General features: G+C 44.3%; 2 protein-coding genes and 1 pseudogene across 3 annotated transcripts; 2 read left to right on the forward strand and 1 right to left on the reverse strand.

The window, feature by feature from the left end:
- Nucleotides 1-225: 225 nt before the first annotated feature.
- Nucleotides 226-2,990, reverse strand: LOC128594439 (protein GVQW3-like). Its single transcript, XM_053603261.1, has 2 exons — nucleotides 2,327-2,990; nucleotides 226-1,003 (listed from the first exon to the last, which is right to left on the reverse strand). Exons 1-2 carry the CDS (start codon nucleotides 2,672-2,674, stop codon nucleotides 932-934), a joined length of 420 nt encoding a protein of 139 aa, XP_053459236.1. The 5' UTR covers nucleotides 2,675-2,990; the 3' UTR covers nucleotides 226-931.
- Nucleotides 2,991-3,039: 49 nt separating this feature from the next.
- On the forward strand, nucleotides 3,040-11,213 carry RPS10 (ribosomal protein S10). Of its 2 annotated transcripts, none has more exons than XM_053603256.1 (6): nucleotides 3,040-3,106; nucleotides 3,896-4,045; nucleotides 4,234-4,405; nucleotides 7,327-7,404; nucleotides 10,411-10,466; nucleotides 11,120-11,213. In XM_053603256.1, the coding sequence occupies exons 2-6, from the start codon at nucleotides 3,896-3,898 to the stop codon at nucleotides 11,159-11,161; spliced, it is 498 nt and encodes a 165-aa protein (XP_053459231.1). In that variant the 5' UTR covers nucleotides 3,040-3,106; the 3' UTR covers nucleotides 11,162-11,213. The 2 variants fall into 2 exon arrangements, with proteins under 2 accessions (XP_053459231.1, XP_053459232.1); XM_053603257.1 differs by lacking the exon at nucleotides 3,040-3,106 and adding an exon at nucleotides 3,165-3,184.
- A 3,977-nt stretch (nucleotides 11,214-15,190) lies between these two features.
- On the forward strand, nucleotides 15,191-15,702 carry LOC128594442 (U6 snRNA-associated Sm-like protein LSm3; annotated as a pseudogene).
- Nucleotides 15,703-24,207: the final 8,505 nt, after the last annotated feature.

A 24,207-nucleotide genomic window follows, 5' to 3' on the forward strand; every position in this document is an offset into this window, starting at 1 on the left:
AAAGAGCCACCACCTCTGGTCTCATCTTACCACTTTTAAGTTACAGTTCAGAAGTGCTAAGTACATTCACATTGTTATGCAACCAATCCCCAGAAGTCTTTTTTTGAGATAGCATCTCACTCTCTAGAAGTGGCCTGGCCCCAGATCTCTTTTTACCCTGCAAAATTGATAGTGTGATAAATACTTTTTTTTAAACAATGGAACTACAAAAATACTTGAGGAAACTGTAGGTGAATGTTTATATAATCTTGAAATATGGAGTGATATTTGAAGCACTGTACATGTCTGAAACCATAAAGATCTGAATATATATAATCACAGAGTTTTACAAATAAAAAAAGGGAAAATTTTTAAAAAGAACATAAAGAATATTTCAAAATACTGTGAAAAGCAAGACGAGTGAAAAAGGGGTAGAAGTACTTGAAACACGTGACAAAGGGTTAATAGCATTAATATACGAAGAATGACTTCATAAATGTATCAGTAAGAAAGGAATAAACTCCGAATGGAAAAAAAGAAATAACGGAAATGAACAGATAATTTATAAAAGAAGTATCAACCTAACTAACAGAGAAAGGCTCTCTAAAGGAAAATTACATTTATTCAAGGCTAGGCATTGCAATGGGAATATATATGTGTACATGCCACAGTACTAGCTATGTGTATATTGGGTAAGTAAAGGAACACAAAGGAAAAACGAAGAGAATTACATGGTATTTTTGAGATAATTATCCTTGGCTATAAGAATCAATAACAAGTGTGGCACCAGTCTGAGGTTGGAAAGGCAGCTGCTGGGCAGATGTTCTCTCAGAATTATTTTTTTCTTTAAGATTTTTATGCTCTGTGCAAGGTTGTAGTTTTTGCAGGGTCTTTTGTGATAGTTCTTATTATCAAGCATCTGTGCATAAGAATCTTCTTTTCATGGCCTTCCTTAGCTCTGTGTGTCAGGGTTTTTATCACAAGTGACTTCATTTTGATTGTGACAACTCTCACAGAGTGAATTCTAAAAAAAAAAAAGAAAATATTTAACCACAGTAGTAATCAAAGTAACACAAATTAAAATAGTGAGATTAACATTTCTCGTCCAAGAAACTGGCAAATACGCGTAAGAATGATATCATTCAACGTCAGAAGGGTTAATAGGGAAGTAAGCCTTGCTAATAATTGCTAATACAAGTATAATTGATAAGGCCTTCCTGTATATCAATGTGGCATGTCTCAGAAACCCGTATGTGGTATGGTTTGTAACTCAACAATTATGCTTCCAGGAATTTACCCTAAGGAAAATATTGGGCAAAAGTGCACGTGTAGCATTGTTACTTATAACGGTGAAAGATTTGTGGCCTGGCATCACAGCTCACAGCAAACTCTTGGGCTTATGCAATTCTCTTGCCTCAGTCTCCCTAGTAACTGGGACTGCAGGCGCCCGCCAAAACGCCAACGCCTGGCTATTTTTGTTGTCATTGTTGTTTAGCAGGCCCTGGCCGGGTTCCAACCCACCAGGCACCCTAACCACTGCCCTACCAGTGCAGAGCCATGGTTAAAGATTTTTTTTTTTTTTTTGTGACAGTCTCACTATATAGCCCTCGGTAGAGTGTTGTGGCATTACAGCTCACAGCAACCTCAAACTTTTTTTTTCTACTTAAAAAATTTTTTTTCTTTATTTTTTTTAATTAAATCATAGCTGTGTACATTAATGCAATCATGGGGCACCATACACTGGTTTTATAGACCATTTGACATATTTTCATCACACTGGTTAACAAAGCCTAAACCTCAAACTTTTGGGCTTAGGCAATTCTCTTGCCTCAGCCTCCCACGAAGCTGGGACTACAGGCGCCCGCCACAACGCCCAGCTATTTTTTGGTTATAGTTGGCCCGGATGGATTCGAACCCGCCAGCATGTGGCTGGCGCTCTAGCCACTGAGCTACAGGCACCGAGCCCATGGTTAAAGATTTTTCAAATATTAATCTAACCATAAAGGTAATTAATCACTAAGTGACTATTATGTAGACATTAAACCTGTAGTTATTAACAGGAAAAGAGGATCATGACACATTGGTAAGAAAAGGAACGACTTACAGAACATATCATACATACTACATGCACAAAACATCCTATTTATGTCAATAAATTTATTTGTGTGGGTGCATATGAGTTTGGGGGAATTTCTCTGGTTGATGAGATTCTGCTTTTATTCTTTTGTTGTTACCATTTTATCTGCATAATTCCTTTCCCTGGTCAGAGAGCATATACTACTAACATAGTAAGTTTTGGGCGGGAAAAAAAGAAGTAGCTGTTTCTAAAGGGACAGCCCAAACATACCTGTCTCATGCCAAGATTCTGAGTTAAGATTTTCCTAACTGTTTCTCTATCGATGTTTACTTGGTCTGCTATGCTTCTCACAGTCAGCCGACGATTTTGACGCACAATTCGACGAATTTTTTCAATGTTTTCGTCAGTTCTGCTCGTCACTGGCCGCCCTGACCTCTCTTCATCAGTGACGCGTTCTCTCCCCTCAGAAAAACGTTTAATCCACTTGTACACTGCGGTTTTCTTCATGGCATTATCCCCATAAACTTGGGCTAACATGTCCCTGATTTCACTTCCACTCTTGCCAAGTTTAACAAGAAATTTAATCTTTGTTCGTTGCTCTAATTCAAGCTCCGACATTCTCGCCAGGGCACACAAAAACACGCAACAACAATAATGAACGCCACTCACCAAAGCACAGCCACACGTCGAGGGGACACAGCTGTGAGACACGGATACACCAAGGTTACGAAACCTCAGGGAGCTGTTTATGCAGTGCTGCCAAGGTAAGCGCACGGTGGCAAGCTCGCGAGCTTAACTGTCACACGTCGTAAGCATCCATTTATTGACAAAGCACACAAGCTCAAAAAAAGCCCCGCTGTGGTTTCCTCCGGCGTACGCCCCCAAGGCGTTCAGGGTCTTCTGTCATCTCCGTCGGTCCCTCAGGCACCACCGTGGCCACCCCAGACTCTCATGGGTCCTAGCGGGGGCGGAGCCACGCCAGCCCGGAAGAGACGCCGCGCGGCGCATGCTCTTTCCTTTCCAGCCTCGGCTCCGGACACAGCTGTCGCGGTGAGGTCCTCTGGAGTTTGGGTTCCATCGTCCCCCATCGGGGTCATCCTGCTACCGTAGTGGTCGCTTCTCCCCAGGGTCAGGGCGGGGGCCTCTCTTAGTCTCCACAAGCACCCATTTCTGAGCTGCGAGAGGGGATGGTGGCGTATTTCAGAGGGTAGGAGGTCGCTGGTAGGCAAAGATTGGCGGCCGGATGGCGGAAGGAGGATGCAGCACTTCAGTGACGGAGACTAGTCCGGCAAGGCTAGGGAGACAGCGTCCCGTCTGCACGCTTTTCCCTCGGGAAAGGACTCTTTCATACTGCCTCCCTGCCTGGCCCTGGAGCTCTAATTTGGGGGAGGAGTGGTAGGAATGAGAGTGCGTAGGCCCTTAGCCTTTCGGTTTGGAGCGGTCTGTCAAGAAGTGAGGGCTTTACTCTTCCAGGTCCTCTCTGAGTACTTTAAGGGGCAGTCGCTCACGGTCCCCAAACACGCTGAGAACATAACAGTCTCGTCCCTCCCTACATCCCCTATATACCATTGTGAGCACTTAAAGTCTGGAGCAAATGCTCACCCCTGTCTCGGTTTTATTCTAACTCTCCCGGCAACTTTTTTTTCACCCGAATTGTTTTGGGGGGAGGAGGAGGGAGCTTGTGTCTTGAGTTTTGCAGTTTGTAGTTCTTTCTGTATGTTTTCTAGGGTGTGTTTGACTTTTCAGCCCTTTGAGAGGTGGTTTTGCGTGGCCATTTTGGGGTCATGAACTTGATTACTGGACCCTGGCCACATTACTCTGAAGAGCTCTTCCTTGCAGATGTTGATGCCCAAGAAGAACCGGATTGCCATTTATGAACTACTTTTTAAGGAGGGTGTGATGGTGGCCAAGAAGGATGTCCACATGCCTAAGCACCCGGAGTTGGCAGACAAGAACGTGCCCAACCTTCATGTCATGAAGGCCATGCAGGTAGAGATGTGAAAGGGGAGAGCCTGTTGGAGATGGAGGGATTTTCCATTAAAACAAATTACAAGGAGAGGTTAGGACAGCTTGTGTTGCTTGCTGCCTTAAAGGGCAGTGAGATACACTTGCAAACTTAAGCTTTGCGTCTCTTTTCCAGCTCCTAGTGACAACTTAACGAATTTTCTGCCTTACAGTCTCTCAAATCACGAGGCTATGTGAAGGAACAGTTTGCCTGGAGACATTTCTACTGGTACCTTACCAATGAGGGTATCCAGTATCTCCGTGATTACCTCCACTTGCCCCCTGAGATCGTGCCTGCTACCCTGCGCCGCAGCCGTCCAGAGACAGGCAGACCTCGGCCGAAAGGTATGGCAGCCAAATAAAATGGCCTCCAGTTGGCTATGAAGCAGCCCTTTGGAGGCTGTAGTTTCTTTTGTATGAGGGATGGAAGGTTTTTGTTTTGTTTTTTTTTACAGACAGTCTCACTTTATCGCCCTAGGTAGAGTGCTGTGGCATCACAGCTCACAGCAAACTCCAACTCCTGGGCTTAGGCGATTCTCTTGCCTCAGCCTCCCGAGTAGCTGGGACTATAGGCTACCGCCAGAACACCTGATCATTTTTTTGTTGCAATTTGGCCGGGGTCAGGTTTGAACCCGCCACCCTCCGTTTATGGGGCCAGCGCCCTACCCACTGAGCCACAGGCCCTGCCCTGTTTTTTGAGACAGTCTCATGTGGCCTTCAGTAGAGTCCCTGGGTGTCACAGCAACCTCAAACCCTTGAGCTCAAGCGATTATTTTGCCTCAGCTTCCTAAGTAGCTGAGACTACAGGCGCCCGCCACAACAACCTGGCTATTGTTGCAGTTGTCATTGTTGTTTAGCTGGCCTGGGCCAGGCTTAAACCTGCCAGCCTCCGTGTATGTGGCTGGCACTGTAACCACTGTGCTACAGGAACTGAGACTGAAGTGTTCTTTATAACACGTTGTTGTCACCTTCACAGGGACTGTGGCATGCAAGACCTTGGTCAATGTCTACAACATTTGTCCTCTGGCTTGGGACCTGTGACAACTGGACTCAGGTCTTCAGGCCATCCATGATACTGCTTTAAAGATGAATGGAATATTAGTTTATGGCTTTCTTCCCCTATGCTTGTGCAAATATCCAGATACGTGGTAGTGCATTGTATTTTCTAGCAGAGTGAGGTTGTGCTTATCCCCAAGAAGTCCAGAGCAAAGCTGTTCATCACATGTGAAAGCAACAGAGTTTTGGAGAGGTTCTTAGGAGTAGGGGGGAGGGGAATTAACAAAAAGTAGAATGGAGAATTGGTATTTGTATAATCATGGTGTGAAAGGATAGGCGTCCATATGTGACATGTGGGGAATTATCTTTTAACTCTGGAGATCACTACTGGCTCACAGTTAAAATGTTGTCAAGGTTGTGGTTTTTTCGTCAAATGAACTTTGTAGGAACTGGCAGAGAGCAGGCTGGGGTGATGAGTAGAGAGGCTGCTAAACATAATTGTCAGACAGTCCAGGTTCCCCTAATGGTACTCCAGCCTGGGAACAGAGTAAGACTGTCTCGAAGTTTTTAAAAGAAAATGACTTTGTAGAGGTCAGGAATTTTTGTTGTGAAAGTTCCTAAGGGGTTCGAGTGGTTAGATTGAGTTATATATACAGCAAAGGTTCTCTACTGCATCTCGGAATCACCTGGAGAAAAAAAAAATACTAGCATTTATCTGTACCTCACAGATTCTGATTTAATAAACATAGTTGAGTCTGGCTTTTTGGGGTGGGGGTGGAGACAGAGTCTCACTTTGTCACCCTTGGTAGAGTGCTGTAGCATCATAACTAACAGCAACCTCAAACTCTTGGAGCTTAAGTGATCCACTTACCTCAGCCTCCCAAGTAGCTGGGACTATAGGCACCTGCCACAATGCCTGGCTTTTTTTTTTTAGAGACAGAGTCTCACTTTGTCACCTCCATAGAGTGCTGTGGCGTCGCAGCTCACAGCAACCTCCAGCTCTTGGGCTTAGGCGATTCTCTTGCCTCAGCCTTCCGAGTAGCTGGGACCACAGGTGCCCGCCACAACGCCCGGCTATTTTTTAATGCCTGGCTGTTTTTTAGATATGGGTTGTTGCTCTTGGCTCAGGCTGGTCTTGAACTCTGGAGCTCAGGCAATCCACCCGCCTCAGCTTCCCAGAGTGCTAGGATATAGGCATGAGCCACTGTGCCTGGCCTTGCCTGGCTTTTTTTTTAACCACTTTCTACATGATTAGTTTTTTTTTTTCTTTAAAAATAGTATTCTGGCTCAGCTCTTGTAGCTCAAGCAGCTAGGGTGCCAGCCACATACACCGGAGCTGGCAGGTTTGAATTCAGTCCGGGCCTGCCAAACAACAACTACAACCAAAGAATGGCTGGGCATTGTGGCGGGCGCCTGTGGTTCCAGCTACTTGGGAGGCTAAGGCAAGAGAATCGCTTAAGCCCAAGAGTTTGAGGTTGCTGTGAGCTATGACGCCATGGCACTCTACCCAGGGCGACAGCTTGAGACTGTGTATTCTTCTTTTTTTTTTTTTTGGTTTTTGGTTTTTGGCCGGGGCTGGGTTTGAACCCGCCACCTCCAGCATATGGGACCGGCGCCCTACTCCTTGAGCCACAGGCGCCGCCCGAGACTGTGTATTCTAAGTAGATGGCCTCTAGGTAAGTTCAACGGTAACTGGGTGATTTACTTGTACTTATGAAGATATTTTAAGGTCTGTGCCTTAATTTATATCCCACAGCCTAAGAGGTATGCAAAAATCCCAAGAGGAACTAAAGAGTTCTTGGTGGCCTCTTGATTATATACCTAATACTGGGGTTGGGGCTTTTAAGTTTAAGATGCCCTCTGTTCCATTTGCATTCTACATTTTCCACTTAGGTCTGTCAAGTTGAAAATTTTGGCTATTCAGATATTTGTAGGAACAGCTAGCTTTCTCAATTTGCTAAAAATTGGAAAATGCCTTTGTTGAGAAACAAAATAGAAGAAAGCAGTCTTTTTCCAAATATGTGGCATTTTAACTGAAATGTGAGTTTTCTAGGTCTTTGAGGAACCAAACTATCAATGATGAAAAGTTCTTGTGGGGAAATAGAAATCTGTAGCTGACAGGTCTGGGTACAAGATGTTATGTGTTTCTGTTAACCCAACATAACTATGTGATTGCTGAGTGAGAACAGGAGAGCACTTCCAATTTTCTTGGCCTTAAGGGAATAGAGTTCCCATTTGTCCTAGATTCATAATGTGTTTTAATTTCTTAGGTCTGGAAGGCGAGCGACCTGCAAGACTCACAAGAGGGGAAGCTGACAGAGACACCTACAGGCGGAGTGCTGTGCCCCGTAAGTAATGGATCTACAGGTGTTGGAGTAGAGAATCTCTAAATTCTCAGAGTTGGCCGTGGCTGGGGCTTAGCCCTTGAAGATGCAAGGAAGCCAGGAAAGATACTTGGTTTCAATCTCCAGATCATCAGAATAACCATAGTCCTTTGTGCTTCTTTCCTTATGCAGGGATTCTCTAGATGGGAATTAGAAGGGAAACCCTCTTGAGATGGGGTACAGAAAACCTTATTTGAAGACCTGAGCAAAATTGACAACTTTCAGGAAAGCAAAATGCTTTTCTTTGTCCTGGGTCACATTCTGTATTGTAAGCTCCTGAGAGCAGGGCTCACTTAACTTAACATTGTTTTCTTACTGCAAAAATCAGTGCAAAAAAAAGCCTTATTGGGTGGCGCCTGTGGCTCAGTAAGTAGGGTGAAACCCCAAGGGTGGTGGGTTCAAACCCAGCCCCGGCCATATTGCAACAAAAAAATAGCCGGGTGTTGTGGCAGGCGCCTGTAGTCCCAGCTACTTGGGAGGCTGAGGCAAGAGAATCGCTTAAGCCCAGGAGTTGGGGGTTGCTGTGAGCTGTGATGCCATAGCACTCTACTGAGGGTGATAAAGTGAAACTGTCTCTAAAAAAAAAAAAAAAAGCCTTATTTTTGAGTAGCAAGTGTTTGCCTTGACCTGGACAGCAGATGTTTTTGTATTCAGCAGATGTGCCTTTGTGTGCCAGGCACTGTTCTAGGAGCTGGGGAGATGGTAGTTGATGTGAACTTGCATTTTAATGGTGGGAAGAATAAGAATATGTAAGTTGGTGGCTTGGTGCCCGTAGCACAGTGGTTACGGCACCGGCCACATGCACTGAGGCCGGTGGGTGTGAACCCAGCCCAGGCCTGCCAAACAACAGGGACAACTGCAACAAAAAATAGTAGGTGTGTTTGCGGGCACCTGTAGTCCCAGCTACTTGGGAGGCTGAGGCAAAAGAATCGCTTAAGCTCGAGAGTTTGAGGTTACTGTGAGCTGTGATGCCATGGCACTCTACCAAGGGTGACATAATGAGACTCTTGTCTCAAAAAAAAAAAAAAAAAAAAAAGTGGGGCAGCACCTGTGGCTCAAAGGAGTAGGGCACTGGCCCCATATGCCGGATTTAGTGAGTTCAAACCCATCCCCAGCCAAAAACTGCAAAGAAAAAAAGAATGTGAGTTGGTGTGGGTGCTAGGAGAGAAAATTAAAGGAAGTGGGTGGGTGTTGGCAATTCAATTGAGTTTTCAGAGAAAGTGTTATGGAAGTAAGATTTAAGCAAATCTGAAGGAAGTGAGGCCAGTAGCTATCTAGGGGAAGAGCATTCCAAGTAAATACCCACGGAGAGTACCTGGTTTATCTAAACAGCAGAAGACTTCGGGAGATAAGTATGTGGGCCATGGTAAGGACATAGTGTTGCTCCTGAGTAAGATAGGGAGCAATTGGTAGTTTTTTTGCAGAGGAGTAACAAGATTCACCTTGTTGCAACAGACACTCTCTCTTGCAGAAATAGTTAATTATGATGCAACAGCGATGCATAAAAGGAATTTCTGCTAATTTCTACCACTCTTACTACCTCTTGTCATCTTCCTGATTGTTCATAAGTACAATAGAAATGACCATTTGACCTGAATACCTTACAGCTGTGGTCCTCAACCCCCATGGACCAGCATTCTGTGGCCTATTAGGAACTGGGCCACAGCATCACCACCTGAGCTCTGCCTCCTGTCCCGTCTCACCCAACCCCTACCCCCATCCGTTAGTGGAAAAATTGTCTTCCCTGAAACTGCTTCCTGGTGCCAAAAAGGTTGGGGACTGCTACCTTACAGGGTAGTAGAGTGAGTGAATTCCTCTAGCTCTTGGTTCAAAAGAAGTTGATGATTACTCATACTGGAAGTTGTAGCACACAGTAGAATCATTGAGGTTGCCTTTTTTTTTTTTTTTTTTTATTGATACAAAGTCTTAAGCTGTGGTCCTGGGTAGAGTTTTGTGGCATCACAGCTCACAACAACCTCAAACTCTTTTTTTTTTTTTTTTTACTGGGGATTCATTGAGAGTACAATAAGCCAGGTTACACTGATTGCAATTGTTAGGTAAAGTCCCTCTTGCCAACCTCAAACTCTTTAACTTAAGTGATTCTCTTGCCTCAGCTTCCCAAGTAGCTGGGACTACAGGTGCCTGCCACAATGCCCGGCTGTTTTTTGGCTGTAGTTGTCATTGGCGAGCCGGGGCTGGATTCGAACCCGCCAGCTCTGGTGTATGTGGCTGGCGCCCTAGCTACTTGAGCTACAGGAGCTGAGCTGAGGTTGCTATCCTTAAAGGACGTGATGGGGGAAGCAAACATTTCAGGCAAGAGCTCAACCTCCACAAATGTATGGAGAAGGGGAGAAGGCAGTGGCTTGCTTATTCAGAGGGCAAGGAGGTGAGCAGACAGAAGCCTGTGGTGGGTGTGGTCTAGTAATAATTACTGAAACCGTATTCTTTATATCACCCTTAGTCCCCCTGATTGATCCCCATGGATGTAATATAAAATTTCCTAGGAGCCACACTTACAAAAGCAAGGAGAACTAGGATGTTTTCCATATTGGTATTTTATGTCTTATAAACACTCCTTTTGTAAGCAAAGTGCTGATCTAAAGTGGTTGGTAAATAACTCAGTGATGAGAAGTGAAGATCTTCTAGAACTATATAGTAAGGGCATATGGTCCAAGGCTTTCTTGGAGGGAGGAGTTAATAGCTGGGGTTGTGAGTTTTGAACAGTGATATCAGGAAGGCTGGAAAGGATTCTCTAGAAGAGGGAGGGAGCAAAGGTGGCTTAGAAACACAACACTGTTTCTCACTTCCTATTGTAGTTTATTTACTTACACTTCATGAGGGTGGTGCATGGTTTTTCTGTGGCCAAGTGAATTATCTTCTTTTGGCCTAGAGTCATATGATGATGGCCCAGAAATGGTGTCTTGAATGCCTTTAGAGACATGGCAGTTAAATTGCTGTTTCACTTTCCAGCTGGTGCCGACAAGAAAGCCGAGGCTGGGGCTGGGTCAGCAACCGAATTCCAGTTTGTAAGTATTGCCCCATTCACATTCATTCCATAAGCAATTACTTGTTTTGGCCTCAGTTTGTGTAGTCCTATAAGTTCTGAGGTTGTGGTACAGTGTGGTGGGTCCTGTACTCCCTCCCTCCCCCCAGTTATTTACAAATTCCAAGAATTTTACATTGAAACATAGTATGCAAATTTCTGTAAATAAATTACTGAAATGAGTATCACAGATTAAGTACGTGTACTTACTGGTGTTTTCTGTTTAATTTATGATGGTCATAACCTGAAGTGGTTTTCATTGAACAAAACCTGTAGGGCAGCACCTCTCCTATGGCAAGTCTCCATAGCACACAATTGCTCTCAGATACTCATTTGTAAAAACAAGGTATATACGGTAGAAACAGGATTAAGCCCTGTGCTGGGTGCTTCCCCATATGTGTATGTGAACTCACTCTGAGTGGGTGGCCATATTCCCATTTTACCATCAGGGAAGCAGACCTGGATAATGTGTGGCCATACTGCCAAAAAGGGGCTGTGCTAAGATTTATAGCCTATACTCTTCTAGCTATTTACATTTGGGGGCTTCTCCAGTGATTGAGGCCTAAAAGTTAGCACAGCCTTGAAAGAGGTAACCTCAATGCTGCTGATGTTGATGTCCTGTGCTTTCTCTTGCAGAGAGGCGGATTTGGTCGTGGACGTGGTCAGCCACCTCAGTAAAATTGGAGAGGATTATTTTGTGTTAAATAAATCTGTAGCTGGAAAAACTTAACATCTTGTGTGTCCATTTTGCCATTTTGTTTGCATTGTCCAGCTGGTTTAAGGGTCAGAATGTAAGTGGGGCAAGACTGGATTGGTTTGGAGAGTTGCCCTTATCCAGGGTGATGTCACTTGTTGTGGTTAGAGCTGTTGTACTTGGCTTTGCCATGTGCTCTAGCCAGAGCCTCTGCAGAGTTGCATCCAGTATGGTATTGTACCATAGAGGCAATTGGAAAGCTGGGCATCTTCCCCAACCCAGCCATCCTAAATTAGCTCTGCATGGTGGGGAAGTTAGTATTTATTGGCCTTGGAATTGAGATTTTGTTCCTGCTATCTGGAACTGGGAAGTACTGGGGAGGGAGGATTAAAGGAAACAACCAAGGAAATGGTGTTACTGGGATCTGTCACAGACTTTGTGTGGGGAAGATAACATGAGTGGTGGTTAGACCAAGGGTTTATTATATGGATTTTTTTTTTTTTTTGGATACACTCCATGTTGCCCTCAGTATAGAATGCTGTGGCGTCACAGCTCGCAGCAACTCTTGGGCTTAAGCCAGCGGTTCTCAACCTTCCTAATGCTGCGGACTAATACGGTTCCTGTGGGTCACGACCCACAGGTTGAGAACCGCTGGCTTAAGCGATTCTCTTGCCTCAGCCTCCCAAGTACTGGGATTACAGGTGCCCGCCACAATGCCTAGCTATTTTTTGTTGTCATTGTTTAGCAGGCCTGGGCCGTTTTCGAAGTTGCCAGCCCTTGTGTAGGTGGCTGGCGCCCTACTACTGAGCTATGGGCACCGAGCCGGTTATGGAACTTAAAGACTCAGGGTTTGTTTACAAGAATCACAGGAGGCTTGGTACCTGTGGCTCAAGTGGCTAAGGCGCCAGCCACATACACCTGAGCTGGCGGGTTAGAATCCAGCCCAGGCACACCAAACAACAATGATGGCTACAACCAAAAAAAAAAAGTAGCCGGGCGCTGTGGCAGGTGCCTGTAGTCCCAGCTACTTGGGAGGTGGAGACAGGAGAATTGCTTGAGCCTAGGAGTTGGAGGTTGCTGTGAGCTGTGATGTCATCGCATTCTTTCCAGGGTGACAGCTTGAGGCTCTGTCTCAAAAAAATAAAAAGAATCACAAGAAAGACTGAGTATGGTGACGTGTCTGTAGCTAGTTTGGAGGCTGAGGCAGGAGGATTGCTTGGTTAACATAGGTGCTTGAGGTTTAGTGAGCTATGATCACGTCACTGCACCCCAGCGTGGGCGACACTGCTTAAAGTCACAGGAGAGGGTGGCACCTGTGGCTTAGTGGATAGGGCGCCCCATATACCAAGGGTGACGGGTTTAAACCAGCCCCAGCCAAACTGCAACAAAAAAAGTAACCAAGCGTGGCAGGTGCCTATAGTCCCAGCTACTTGGGAGGCTGAAGCAAGAGAATAGCCTAAGCCCAGGAGTTGGAGGTTACTGTGAGCTGAGATGCTACCGCACTCTACTGAGGGCGAGAAAATGATACTGTTTCCAAAAAAAACAGGAGAAAAAGGTTAATGCACAAAAACATTTGAAAAGAACTGTCAAGGATCTGAAAACTGTAGTGTAATTGGAGCTCTTTCTGTCCCAGGGCTCATTGAAAAAGAATGCATTATTTTCCTGTGGCCTTCATGAGTAGTGGTCTAGCATATGACTGGACTAAATGGACAAGGGCAGTGCAGTCTTGGCTTGGGTGCGAGACGGTTTCTGATGGGAAATGAGGTATGGTGAAAAGACCACTTCCATGCCTGGCATGGTGTCAGAAAGGAGCCTTGGAGCAGCTCAGGGACAGTCCTGAAGACCGCTCTGCTGGGCAGAATACCAGCCTTGGCTTGCAGATCAATTCCCATGACTGGTTGCTGTACATTTGTGCTACTGTTGAGAGGGTTGTAAAGCATTTGAGACACCATTTCTGGGCCAACTTGTGATGAAGGACAGGTCTACCAAGAAGGTTTTTCAGCCAGAAAAACTTGTAGCTAATCAGAGTGCATCTTATGAGTAGTTAGAACTTTGGAGTTTATTTGTGGAGCACTATGGGCCAAGCATTGTAGAGATGGACAGTAGTTGATCAAATGAGTGATGATAAAAATCCTAATTTACATCGGTTGCCATTTCCTTCGGTCTTGATAGGCAGTTGTAATAACAGACCACAAGGTGGCAGCCGATGGCAACTCCAAACAAACTTAGTCCTGGGAGGTGAGCTTTGGAATCTAGACCCATCAATAAAATAGAAGCTTGCTTTGGCAGAAAGAGGCGGTGTCTGAGGAAGTTCATTTCAGCACTTCCTTGACTGCCTTGCCAAAGATCGCTTTTTATCCGATTTTTTCTGCTGGCTTGAGGGATGTGGTTTGCCTGTGTTCACACGCTTTGTTATTGTTTAACCTGGATTCCACTGTGAAATGTTAGTAGCTCCTGCCTTTTTGTTTCCCACTGAGGCCAGCAAGTGAATGGGTTTCCTCCACAGCCTAGGGTTCTTTGCCAATTTCTTCTCTTGTGATTTAAATTAATCCCAGAATATATTCTATAAAATCACCCATAGACTCTGGGGAAACTGGAGGAGTCTATAACGTAGTCAAAGAATGTGGATAAAAACATGCAGGTGGAGGTGGTTCTTGCTGCCTGCCAGCTTCCTCTCCCACCTTGGTAGATCGAAACTGCCTCCCCATCAATAATTCCTTAGCTGCTCAAGGATCATTTGTTGATTACATGCTCTGAGAAACAAGGCTCAAATTGTGCTCTTAAGCAACCTGTCTAATTAGGAAAATGAAATCAAAGGTACATGTTAAGAATCCATATCAAGGGCAGGACACAATTATAAGAAGGACTTTATGGGCGGCACCTGTGGGTCAATGAGTAGGGCCTTGGCCCCATATACCAAGGGTGGTGGGTTCGAACCAGGCCCCAGCCAAACTGCAACAAAAATAGCCGGGCATTGGGGGCACATGTAGTCTCAGCTACTTGGGAGGCTGAGGCAAGAGAATGGCCTAAGCCCAAGAGCTGGAGGTTGCTGTGGGCTGTGATGCCATGGCACTCTACCAAGGGTGACAAAATGAGACTCTGTTTCTAAAAAATAAAAAAATAAGAGGGACTTGGGCGGCACCTGTGGTTCAGTGGGTAGGGCGCCGGCCCCATATACTGAGGGTGATGGTTTCAAACCCAGCCCCAGCCAAACTGCAACAAAAAATAGCAGGGCGTTGTGGTGGGCGCCTACAGTCCCACCTACTGGGGAGGCTGAGGCAAGAGAATTGCCTAAGTCCAGGAGTTGGAGGTTGCTGTGAGCTGTGTGACGCCATGGCATTCTACCGAGGGTGATAAGGTGAGACTCTGTCTCTACAAAATAAATAAGAGGGACTATACCTAAGAAATGCAATCAGTGTAACAATTCTTTGTACCCTCAATGAATCTCAAACAAGCAAAAAAATCCATTTCAACAAATAATCTAAAGGTACATTTTTTTTTTTTTTTGAGACATAGTCTCACTATGTCACCCTTGGTAGATACATGGCATCACAGCTCACAGCAACCTCAAACTCTTGGGCTCAAGTGATTCTCTTGCCTCAGCCTCCCAAGTAGCTGGGATTACAGGCGCCCGCCACAATGCCCAGCTATTTTTTTGTTGCAGTTGTTTAGCTGGCCTGGGCCAGGTTCGAACCTCCCACGCTTGGTGTATGTGGCTGGTTCCGTAACTAGTGTGCTACAGGTGCCAAGCCATAAAGGATAAATTTTATGTCTGGACTGAATTATAAGGACAGGGAAGGCCAGGCTTGGTGAGGCCAGTAGATCACCTGAGTTCATAAGTTCGAGACGTTGTGGTGGGTGCCGGTAGTCCCAGCTACTCAGGAGGCTGAGGCAAGGGGATCACTTGAGCCCAAGAGTTTGAGGTTGCTGTGAACTATGATGCAATGGCACTTTACTAAGGGTGACAAAATGAAACTGTCTCAAAATAAAAAAGAAGGTGCAGGATTTGAAACATGGCAGACAATGTGGACTAGAACAGTGCTGAACTCAACAAATATTTATTGAGTGAATTAGATAAGAAGAGGACTCTTTGAAAAGGCAATATTAAAAGCTACAGGAGGGGTGGCGCCTGTGGCTCAGGGAGTAGGGTGCCAGTCCCATATACCAAGGGTGGTGGGTTCAAATCCGCCCTGGCCAAAACTGCAAAAAAAAGCTACAGGATGAAAAAAGGGAGACAATGGGCATCCCAGACAGAGGCTTAAGTAGCACAACAAACTACCAGCACTGTAGAGGAGCCTCTGGATCTTATCAGGCTCAGCCTGGATGAGTGAATTTATGTGAAAATGAGAAATGACCGAAAGCTTTGGGCAGATTACATGCTTTGATCAACATTTAAATATGATATTGGGAGATGTGGAAGAAACTGTGACTAGAGATATATAAATCAACAAAACAGAATATTCCAATGCTTTTTGTCTGAAGAGATGGCATTGTCCTGGTTGCCTCTCCATTGAGAGTTGGCTGATACAAAGAATTTATCATCAAGGAGACTTTGTCCAGGGCAGCACCTGTGGCGGGTTCAAATCTGGTCCCGGCCGAACTGCAACAACAACAACAAAAAAAAAATAGCCCGGCGTTGTGGCAGGCACCTGTAGTCCCAGCTACTTAGGAGGCAGAGGCAGGAGAATCGCCCGAGTCCAGGAGTTGGAGGTTGCTATGAGCTATGATCACACAGCACTCTACCCAGGGCGACAGCTTGAAGTTCTGTCTCAAAAAAAAAAAAAAAAAAGAAAAGCTAGGAAAAACATTTGGGTGTTTTTATAATTAACACCTGAGAAGGTCGCTGGGATGTGTTATAAGGGACAGGGACAGGTACAGCCATTGCTAGGAAAAAGCTCTGGGGAAATTTTGACCTGTCTTCCAGGGTTGGTCTCCAGCTCCATCATAGTATCACATCTGTTCCCTATCCCCATACCTCACCAGCTAATCCCCATCACCCTACTACCACCAATAAATGCTCCAAAGGATCTTTAAGGGAATTTTGGAAGCTAACAGTTGAAGACACATTTTTAGAATTTAAGATAAACTTCCTGATAAGGTCATGAATCCCTTTTCCCTGAAATATGAGTCCCCTTACAGTCACAATACCAGCTTTATGTCTCTGAGGCTTTTGAAGCCCCACTTCTGTTTTGAATAACTAAGTAAACAGACTCTTTTTTTTTTTTTTTTGTAGAGACAGAGTCTCACTGTACCGTCCTCGGGTAGAGTGCGGTGGTGTCACACAGCTCACAGCAACCTCTAACTCTTGGGCTTACGCGATTCTCTTGCCTCAGCCTCCCAAGCAGCTGGGACTACAGGCGCCCGCCACAACGCCCGGCTATTTTTTGTTGCAGTTTGGCCGGAGCTGGGTTTGAATCCGCCACCCTCGGCATATGGGGCCGGCGCCCCACTCACTGAACCACAGGCGCCGCCCAGTGAACAGACTCTTAAGAAGCATCTACCATGTGTGTATGTTAGATGCTGGCAGTCAAAGATGTTAAGATGGAATCAGCTTAAAATTTTTTCTTAGAGATTTATTTTTGGAAAGTTACATCCTATAGCCTTGAAGACATGAAGACCCACTAGGACACTTCCTATTCTGTGTCTGGCATGGGCTTCCCACAGGGCAGTGTGGGTTTTCTGAGGCTAGGTATTCTGTCAGTAGATTTGCTTGCATTTTCTGGAGCTTTATTTATTTATTTATTTTGTGGTTTTTGGCCAGGGCTGGGTTTGAACCCGCCACCTCCGACATATGGGACCAGCGCCCTACTCCTTGAGCCACAGCCGCCGCCCATCTTCGGGAGCTTTATATAAATGAAATTATATAGTATTAACTCCTTTCAGTCTGGCTTCTTGCTATCATTGTTTTGACATTCATCAATGTTGGATATATCAATAGTTCTTTTTTGTTGCTGAGTAATATCCCCTTATATGAATATACCATAATTTGTTTATCTATTTTCCTGCTTGGGCGTTTGAGTTGTTTCTGGTTTTTGGTTATTATGACTAATGCTTTGAATGCTCACACACATATATTTGTAGACATATGTTTTCACTTCTGTTAGGTATACATGGAGGAGTGGAATTGCTGGGTCTGTGGTTAATGTTTTGAGGAGCTGCCAAACTATTTTCCAAAGTAGCTGAACTATTTTACATTCCTACTCACCTTGTCTGAGCTTCACTTGTTTCTCATCTTCACCAACACTTGGTCTGGCCAGTCTTTTTCTTTTAGCTATTTTAATAGGTATTAAGAGTTTCTACTTTATCTTCCAGATGATAATGAGCCAGTTAGCAATATTAAGGTGGGGGTGGGTGTGAACAAGGAAAGGAAGTTGGTCAATGGCTACAAAGTTTCAGTTAGGTAGGAGGAAGAAGTTTTTTTTTTTTTTTTTTTGCAGTTTTGGCCCAGGCTGGGTTTGAACCCGCCACCTCCGACATATGGGACCAGCGCCCTACTCCTTGAGCCACAGCCGCCGCCCATCTTCGGGAGCTTTATATAAATGAAATTATATAGTATTAACTCCTTTCAGTCTGGCTTCTTGCTATCATTGTTTTGACATTCATCAATGTTGGATATATCAATAGTTCTTTTTTGTTGCTGAGTAATATCCCCTTATATGAATATACCATAATTTGTTTATCTATTTTCCTGCTTGGGCGTTTGAGTTGTTTCTGGTTTTTGGTTATTATGACTAATGCTTTGAATGCTCACACACATATATTTGTAGACATATGTTTTCACTTCTGTTAGGTATACATGGAGGAGTGGAATTGCTGGGTCTGTGGTTAATGTTTTGAGGAGCTGCCAAACTATTTTCCAAAGTAGCTGAACTATTTTACATTCCTACTCACCTTGTCTGAGCTTCACTTGTTTCTCATCTTCACCAACACTTGGTCTGGCCAGTCTTTTTCTTTTAGCTATTTTAATAGGTATTAAGAGTTTCTACTTTATCTTCCAGATGATAATGAGCCAGTTAGCAATATTAAGGTGGGGGTGGGTGTGAACAAGGAAAGGAAGTTGGTCAATGGCTACAAAGTTTCAGTTAGGTAGGAGGAAGAAGTTTTTTTTTTTTTTTTTTTGCAGTTTTGGCCCAGGCTGGGTTTGAACCCACCACCTCTGGCATATGGGGCCAGCGCCCTACTCCTTTGAGCCACAGGCGCTGCCCGAGGAAGAAGTTCTAAAATTCTGTTGTGCCTCACAGTGACTATAGTTAATGATACAATTCAGAATAGCTAAAAGGGAGGATTTTATTTTATTTTATTTTTATTTTTTTTGAGACAGGGTCTTATTATGTCGCCCTCGTGGGGTCACAGCTCACAGCAACATCCAACTCTTGGGCTTAAGTGATTCTCTTGTCTCAGCCTCCCAAGTAGCTACTACAGGCGCCTGCCACAACGCCTGGCTATTTTTTGTTGCAATTGTCATTGTTGTTTAGCTGGCCCCAGCTGAGTTTGAACCCGCCAACTTCTGTTTGGTGGGTGGTTCTGTAACCACTGTGCTATGGGCACTGAGCCAAAAGGGAGGATTTTAAATGTTCTCATCACAAAAACTGGTAAATATGTTAACTAGCCTAGTTGATTATTTCACATGCATATATATTTAGAAACATACATTGTACCTCATAAATATATACAATATTATTTGTCAATTAAAATAAAACTTAATACGAAGGTGAGGAGTGACACGACCAGGCATGATTGTATGCTTGGCAAATACTTGAACTCTACTGAAGAATATAATAGACTGAATTTGGGTCTGGGCAGCAACTACCCTGGGGCACTGAGTGGTCATGGGTAAACCTCTCAGTCAATAGTGACTACAATACACATTCAAGCTGCTAACGGGAAAGGGAGGGGAAAAAAAATCCATCATTTGATTGCTCAGTTTTAGAAAGGGAAACTAGGACAGAATGAGGGCAGCTGGGGGTAGGGGGAAGGATGAAAGGAATTGTTTAAAAAGTTACAGCCCATAGAAAGCCTAGAGCCCATTTCTATTTAAAGTACTTTATTAGAAGCCTGTGATAAATGCATGGCACAAGTCCAAAAGAACAGCCACTTGAAAAATAAGCCCTACATGGTTTACTGACATATCAAAGAGGCCATTGTGAGGGAAAGGGCATCTTTAAAAATAAATAAATATTAAATTGGAAAGGATACCAGGGAAAAGCTGAGGGAATTAGGTGGCCTCAAAATGGATAAAGTTTATGGAAGTTACAAACCAAATGAGATTGAAAAATTCTGAAGAGTACCTGCAAGCAATTTCAAAGTAAGTAGTTCTAGTTTATTTAAGAGCATGAAAAATAGGAGGTCAGTTTGAGAATCTAGGCGCATCATTTTATTAATGTGCAAAAAATGTTTGGGGAGAATGAATAGTCAATAGACTTGACATCTTTGCTTCCATTACACAGAAATTTCCCTTTCCATTAAAATACGTGTAAAGGGGCGGTGCCTGTGGCTCAGTGGGTAGGGCACCGGCCCCATATACTGAGGGTGGCAGGTTCAAACCCAGCCCCGGCCAAATTGCAACAAAAAAATAGCCAGGCCTTGTGGCAGGCGCCTGCAGTCCTAGCTACTCGGGAGGCTGAGGCAAGAGAATCATCTAAGCCCAGGAGTTGGAGGTTGCTGTGAGCTGTGTGACGCCACCGCACTCTACCGAGGGTGATAAAGTGAGACTCTGTCTCCACAAAAAAAAAAAAAAAAAATACATGTAAAAGCCTGGCACAGTGGCTCACACCTGTAATCCTAGCACTCTGGGAGGCCAAAGCAGGTGGACTGCTTGAGCTCACGAGTTTGAGACCAGCCTGAGCAAAAGCGAGACCCTATCACTACTAAAAATAGAAAAATTGAGGCAACAGGATCACTTGAGCCTAAGTTAGAGGTTGCTATGAGCTATGATGCTATGGCACTCTACCCAGGGCGACAGCTTAAGACTCTGTCTCAAAAAATAAATAAATAGGCTCGGTGCCTGTAGCACAGTGCTTACTGCTCCAGCCACATACACCAAGGCTGGCAGGTTTGAAGCGGGCCCAGGGCCAGCTAAACAACAATGACAACAACAACAACAACAAAATAGCCAAGGCTCTGTACCTATAGCACAGTGGTTATGGCGCCAGCCACATACACTGAGGCTGGTAGGTTCAAATCCATCCAGGACCAGTTAAAACAATAATCAACAACTGCAACAAAAAACAGCCAGGTGTTGTGGTGGGTGCCTGTTGTCCCAGCTACTGGAAGGCTGAGGCAAGAGAATCTCTTAAGCCCAAAAGTTTAAGGTTGCTGTGAGCTGTGACATCACAGTACTCTACTGAGGGCAACATAGTGAGACTCTGTTTCAAAAAAAAAAAAAAAAGAAAGAAAGGTAGGTCTTGGCATATTTGAAGCTGCCCTGGCACTCATAGTAAGGCTATGCTATTCTCCTGTTGGATCTAAACTGTGTCATCAAACATCAACAATTAGACAAGGTCACTTTGTGATTCTGATAAAGCAGACAGAAAATCAAGACCACATCATAATCTTGTCTAAGCACTGGCTTGGCACCTGTAGCTCAGTGAATAGGGTGCTAGCCACATATACTGAGGCTGGTGGGTTCGAGCCCAGGCTGGGCCTGCTAAACAACAATGACAACTGTAAGAACAACAACAACAAAATAGGCGTTGTGACAGGCACCTATAGTCCCAGCTACTTGGGAGGTTGAGGCAATAGAATCTCTTAAACCCAAGAGTTTGAGGTTGCTGTTAGCTGCGATGCCACAGCACTCTACCAAGGGCGACATAATGAGACTCTGTCTCAAAAAAAAAAAAAATCTTGTTTAAGCACAGATTAAAAACAAGTTTACTATGCAAATCACCAAAATGTAAAACATCCTCTCCCAGCTAATACCAGTAACTGATGCTTCCTAACCAGCTATAGTTTTATTTATGTTCATTCCTCCTTCTAGGTAAGATTTTTTTTTTAAAGATACCAATCTTATAATTACCTTCCTTCCTAAGAGCATTCAGTCCAGAGCAGAGACTCATTTTCTTACGCCCTCCTCAAAATCATTAAACACAAACCCAAATCCTATGTCTTTCTTATCTATCACTTTCTTATTTTTTATTGTTAAATCATAGCTGTGTACATTTGTGCAATCAAGGGGTACAATATGCTGGTTTCATATACAATCTGAAATATTCTCATCAAACTGTTCAATGTAGCCTTCATGGCATTTTCTTAGTTACTGTATGTAGACATTTGTATTCTGCATTTAGTAGGTTTCGCCTGTACCCATTCTAAGATGCAGGTGTGGCCCCACCTATTACCCTCCCTCCACCGTAACCTCCCCCCTCCCTTCCCCTCCCTTGGCCCTTTCCCCATATTCTTGTGCTATAGTTGGGTTATAGCCTTCATGTGAAAGCTATAATTTAGCTTCATAGTAGGGCTGAGTACATTGGATACTTTTTCTTCCATTCCTGAGATACTTTGCTAAGAAGAATATGTTCCAGCTCCATCCATGTAAGCATGAAAGAGGTAAAGTCTCCAACTTTCTTTAAGGCTGCATAATATTCCTGGTGTACATGTGCCACAATTTGCTTTTCCATTTGTGGGTCGATGGGCACTTGGGCTTCTTCCATGACTTAGCAATTATGAATTGGGCTGCAATAAACATTCTGGTACAGATGTCTTTGTTATATTGTGATTTTTGGTCTTCTGGGTATAAACCTAGTAAAGGAATTATAGGATCGAATGGCAGGTCTATTTTTAGATCTCTAAGTATTCTCCAAACATCCTTCCAAAAAGAACGTATTAGTGTGCATTCCCACCAGCAGTGTAGAAGTGTGCCCTTTTCTCCATATCCACGCCAACATCTCTGGTTTTGGGATTTTGTTACGTGGGCTACTCTTACTGGGATTAGGTGATATCTCAAAGTAGTTTTGATTTGCATTTCTCTGATGATAAGCATGATGAGCTTTTTTTCATGTGTCTGTAGATCGTGTGTCTGTCTTCTTTAGAGAAGTTTCTCTTCAAGTCCTTTGCCCACCCTGAGATGGGATCACGTGTTCTTTTCTTGCTAATACGTTTGAGTTCTCTGTGGATTCTGGTTATTAAACCTTTATCAGAGGTATAACCTGTAAATATTTTCTCCCATTCTGAGGGCTGTCTGCTTGCTTTACTTACTATGTTCCTGGCTGTGCAGAAGCTTTTTAGTTTGATCAGGTCCCAGTAGTGTATTTTTGATACTGCTTCAATTGCCTGGGGAGTCCTCCTCATAAAATATTCACCCAGGCCGATTCCTTCAAGAGTTTTCCCTGCACTTTCTTCAAGTATTTTTATAGTTTCATGTCTTAAGTTTAAATCTTTTATCCAGTTAGAGTCTATCTTAGTTCATGGTGAAAGGTGTGGGTCCAGTTTCAGTCTTTTACAGATCACCAGCCAGTTCACCCAGCACCATTTGTTAAGTAGGGAATCTTTTCCCCACTGAATGTTTTTAATTGGCTTGTGAAAGATCAAATAACGGTAAGTAGCTGGATTCAGCCAGCTGAATGAGGTTGCTTTTTTTTTGAGACAGAGTCTCTTTTTGTCACCCTTGGTAGAGTGCCATGGCGTCACAGCTCCCAGCAACCTCCAACTCTTGGGCTCAAGCGATTCTCTTATCTCAGCCTCCCTAGTAGCTGGGGCTATAGGCATCCACCACAACGCCTGGCTATTTTTAGAGACTAGATCTTGCTCTGGCTCAGGCTGGTCCCCAATGCATGAGCTTAGGCAATCCACCTACCTCAGTCTCCCAGTGCTAGGATTACAGGCATGAGCCACCTGGCCCAGCCCTCTATTTCTTTCTCTGGCCTCTTTCTGTCATTACATTTCCTCTGTTTCTGATTCTCCTGTCTCCCTCTTCCCTTAAAAGGACCCTCATGATTACACTGGGCCCACCTAGATAACACAAACTAGCATCCCCATCTTGAGATCCTTAATCACATCTTCAAAGTTTGCTTTCCTATGTAAGGAAATATATTCACAAATTCTGAGGATTAAGACATAGACATCTTTGGGGGAGTCATTCTGCCTATTATTCTGGGCAAAATATACAGAAGTAGACTGCTCAGTTACTAGGTAAATATATGTTTAACTTTATCAGACACTGCCAAATAGTTCCCTAAAGTGTTTGTACCATTTTATATCTCAGTAGCAATGTATATGTGTTCCAATTATTCAACATTCTAAGATTTGATGACATCAATCTCTTTTTTTTCTGAGACAGAGTCTCAGTTACTCTCAGTAGAGTGTCTTGTACTCTGCTCTGAGGCATCGTACTTCACAGCAACCTCAAACTCTTGGACTCAAGCAATCCTCTTGCCTCAGCCTTTTGGGTAGCTAGGACTATAGTTGCCCACCACAGTGCCCAGCTATTTGTTTTTTTTTTTCATTTTCAGTTTTGTTAAAAAAATTCTGATATGGCTCTGCAGCTATAACACAGTGGTTATGGCACTAGCCACATGCACTGAGGCTGGCGGGTTCGAACCTGGCCCAGGCCAGCTAAACAACGACAACTGCAACAAAAAAATAGGCGGTCATTGTGGTGGGTGCCTGTAGTCCCAGCTACTTGGGAGGCTGAGGCAAGAGAATCATTTAAGCCCAAGAATTTGAGGTTGCTGTGAGCTGTGATACCATAGCACTCTGCGGAGGGCATCATAGTGAGACTCAAAAAAAAAAAAAAAAAAAAGACTGGGCACGGTGGCTCACGCCTGTAATCCTAGCACTGTGGGAGGCTGAGGAGGGAGAATTGCTTGAGCTCAGGAGTTCGAGACTCGTCTGAGCGAGAGTAAGACCCCGACTCCTAAAAAAAAATGAAAAAACCCAGCCGGGCACGCGGCAAATGCCTGTAATCCCAGTGGCTTCCGGAGGCTGAGGCAGCGGGGTGCCCGCAGCCCGAGTCTGAGGTTGCAGTGAGCTACAACGCCCACTGCACTCTGCTCAGGGCAGAGGGTGGAACTCTGCCTCAACAACAACAAAAAAA

The sequence above is a fragment of the Nycticebus coucang genome, chromosome 9 (assembly GCF_027406575.1).
Source record: "Nycticebus coucang isolate mNycCou1 chromosome 9, mNycCou1.pri, whole genome shotgun sequence".
Lineage (NCBI taxonomy): Eukaryota > Metazoa > Chordata > Mammalia > Primates > Lorisidae > Nycticebus > Nycticebus coucang.

What these genes read in the sequence shown, in the direction of transcription:
- LOC128594439 (XM_053603261.1), bottom strand. Translation starts at nt 2,674, where the DNA reads ATGTCGGAGCTTGAATTAGAGCAACGAACAAAGATTAAATTTCTTGTT. An exon ending in AGAATCTTGGCATGAGACAG is followed by an intron (nt 1,004 to 2,326) that starts GTATGTTTGGGC and finishes TTTTTTTTTTAG; the next exon opens with AATTCACTCTGTGAGAGTTG.
- RPS10 (XM_053603256.1), top strand. Translation starts at nt 3,896, where the DNA reads ATGTTGATGCCCAAGAAGAACCGGATTGCCATTTATGAACTACTTTTT. An exon ending in ATGTCATGAAGGCCATGCAG is followed by an intron (nt 4,046 to 4,233) that starts GTAGAGATGTGA and finishes TCTGCCTTACAG; the next exon opens with TCTCTCAAATCACGAGGCTA. An exon ending in CAGCAACCGAATTCCAGTTT is followed by an intron (nt 10,467 to 11,119) that starts GTAAGTATTGCC and finishes TTTCTCTTGCAG; the next exon opens with AGAGGCGGATTTGGTCGTGG.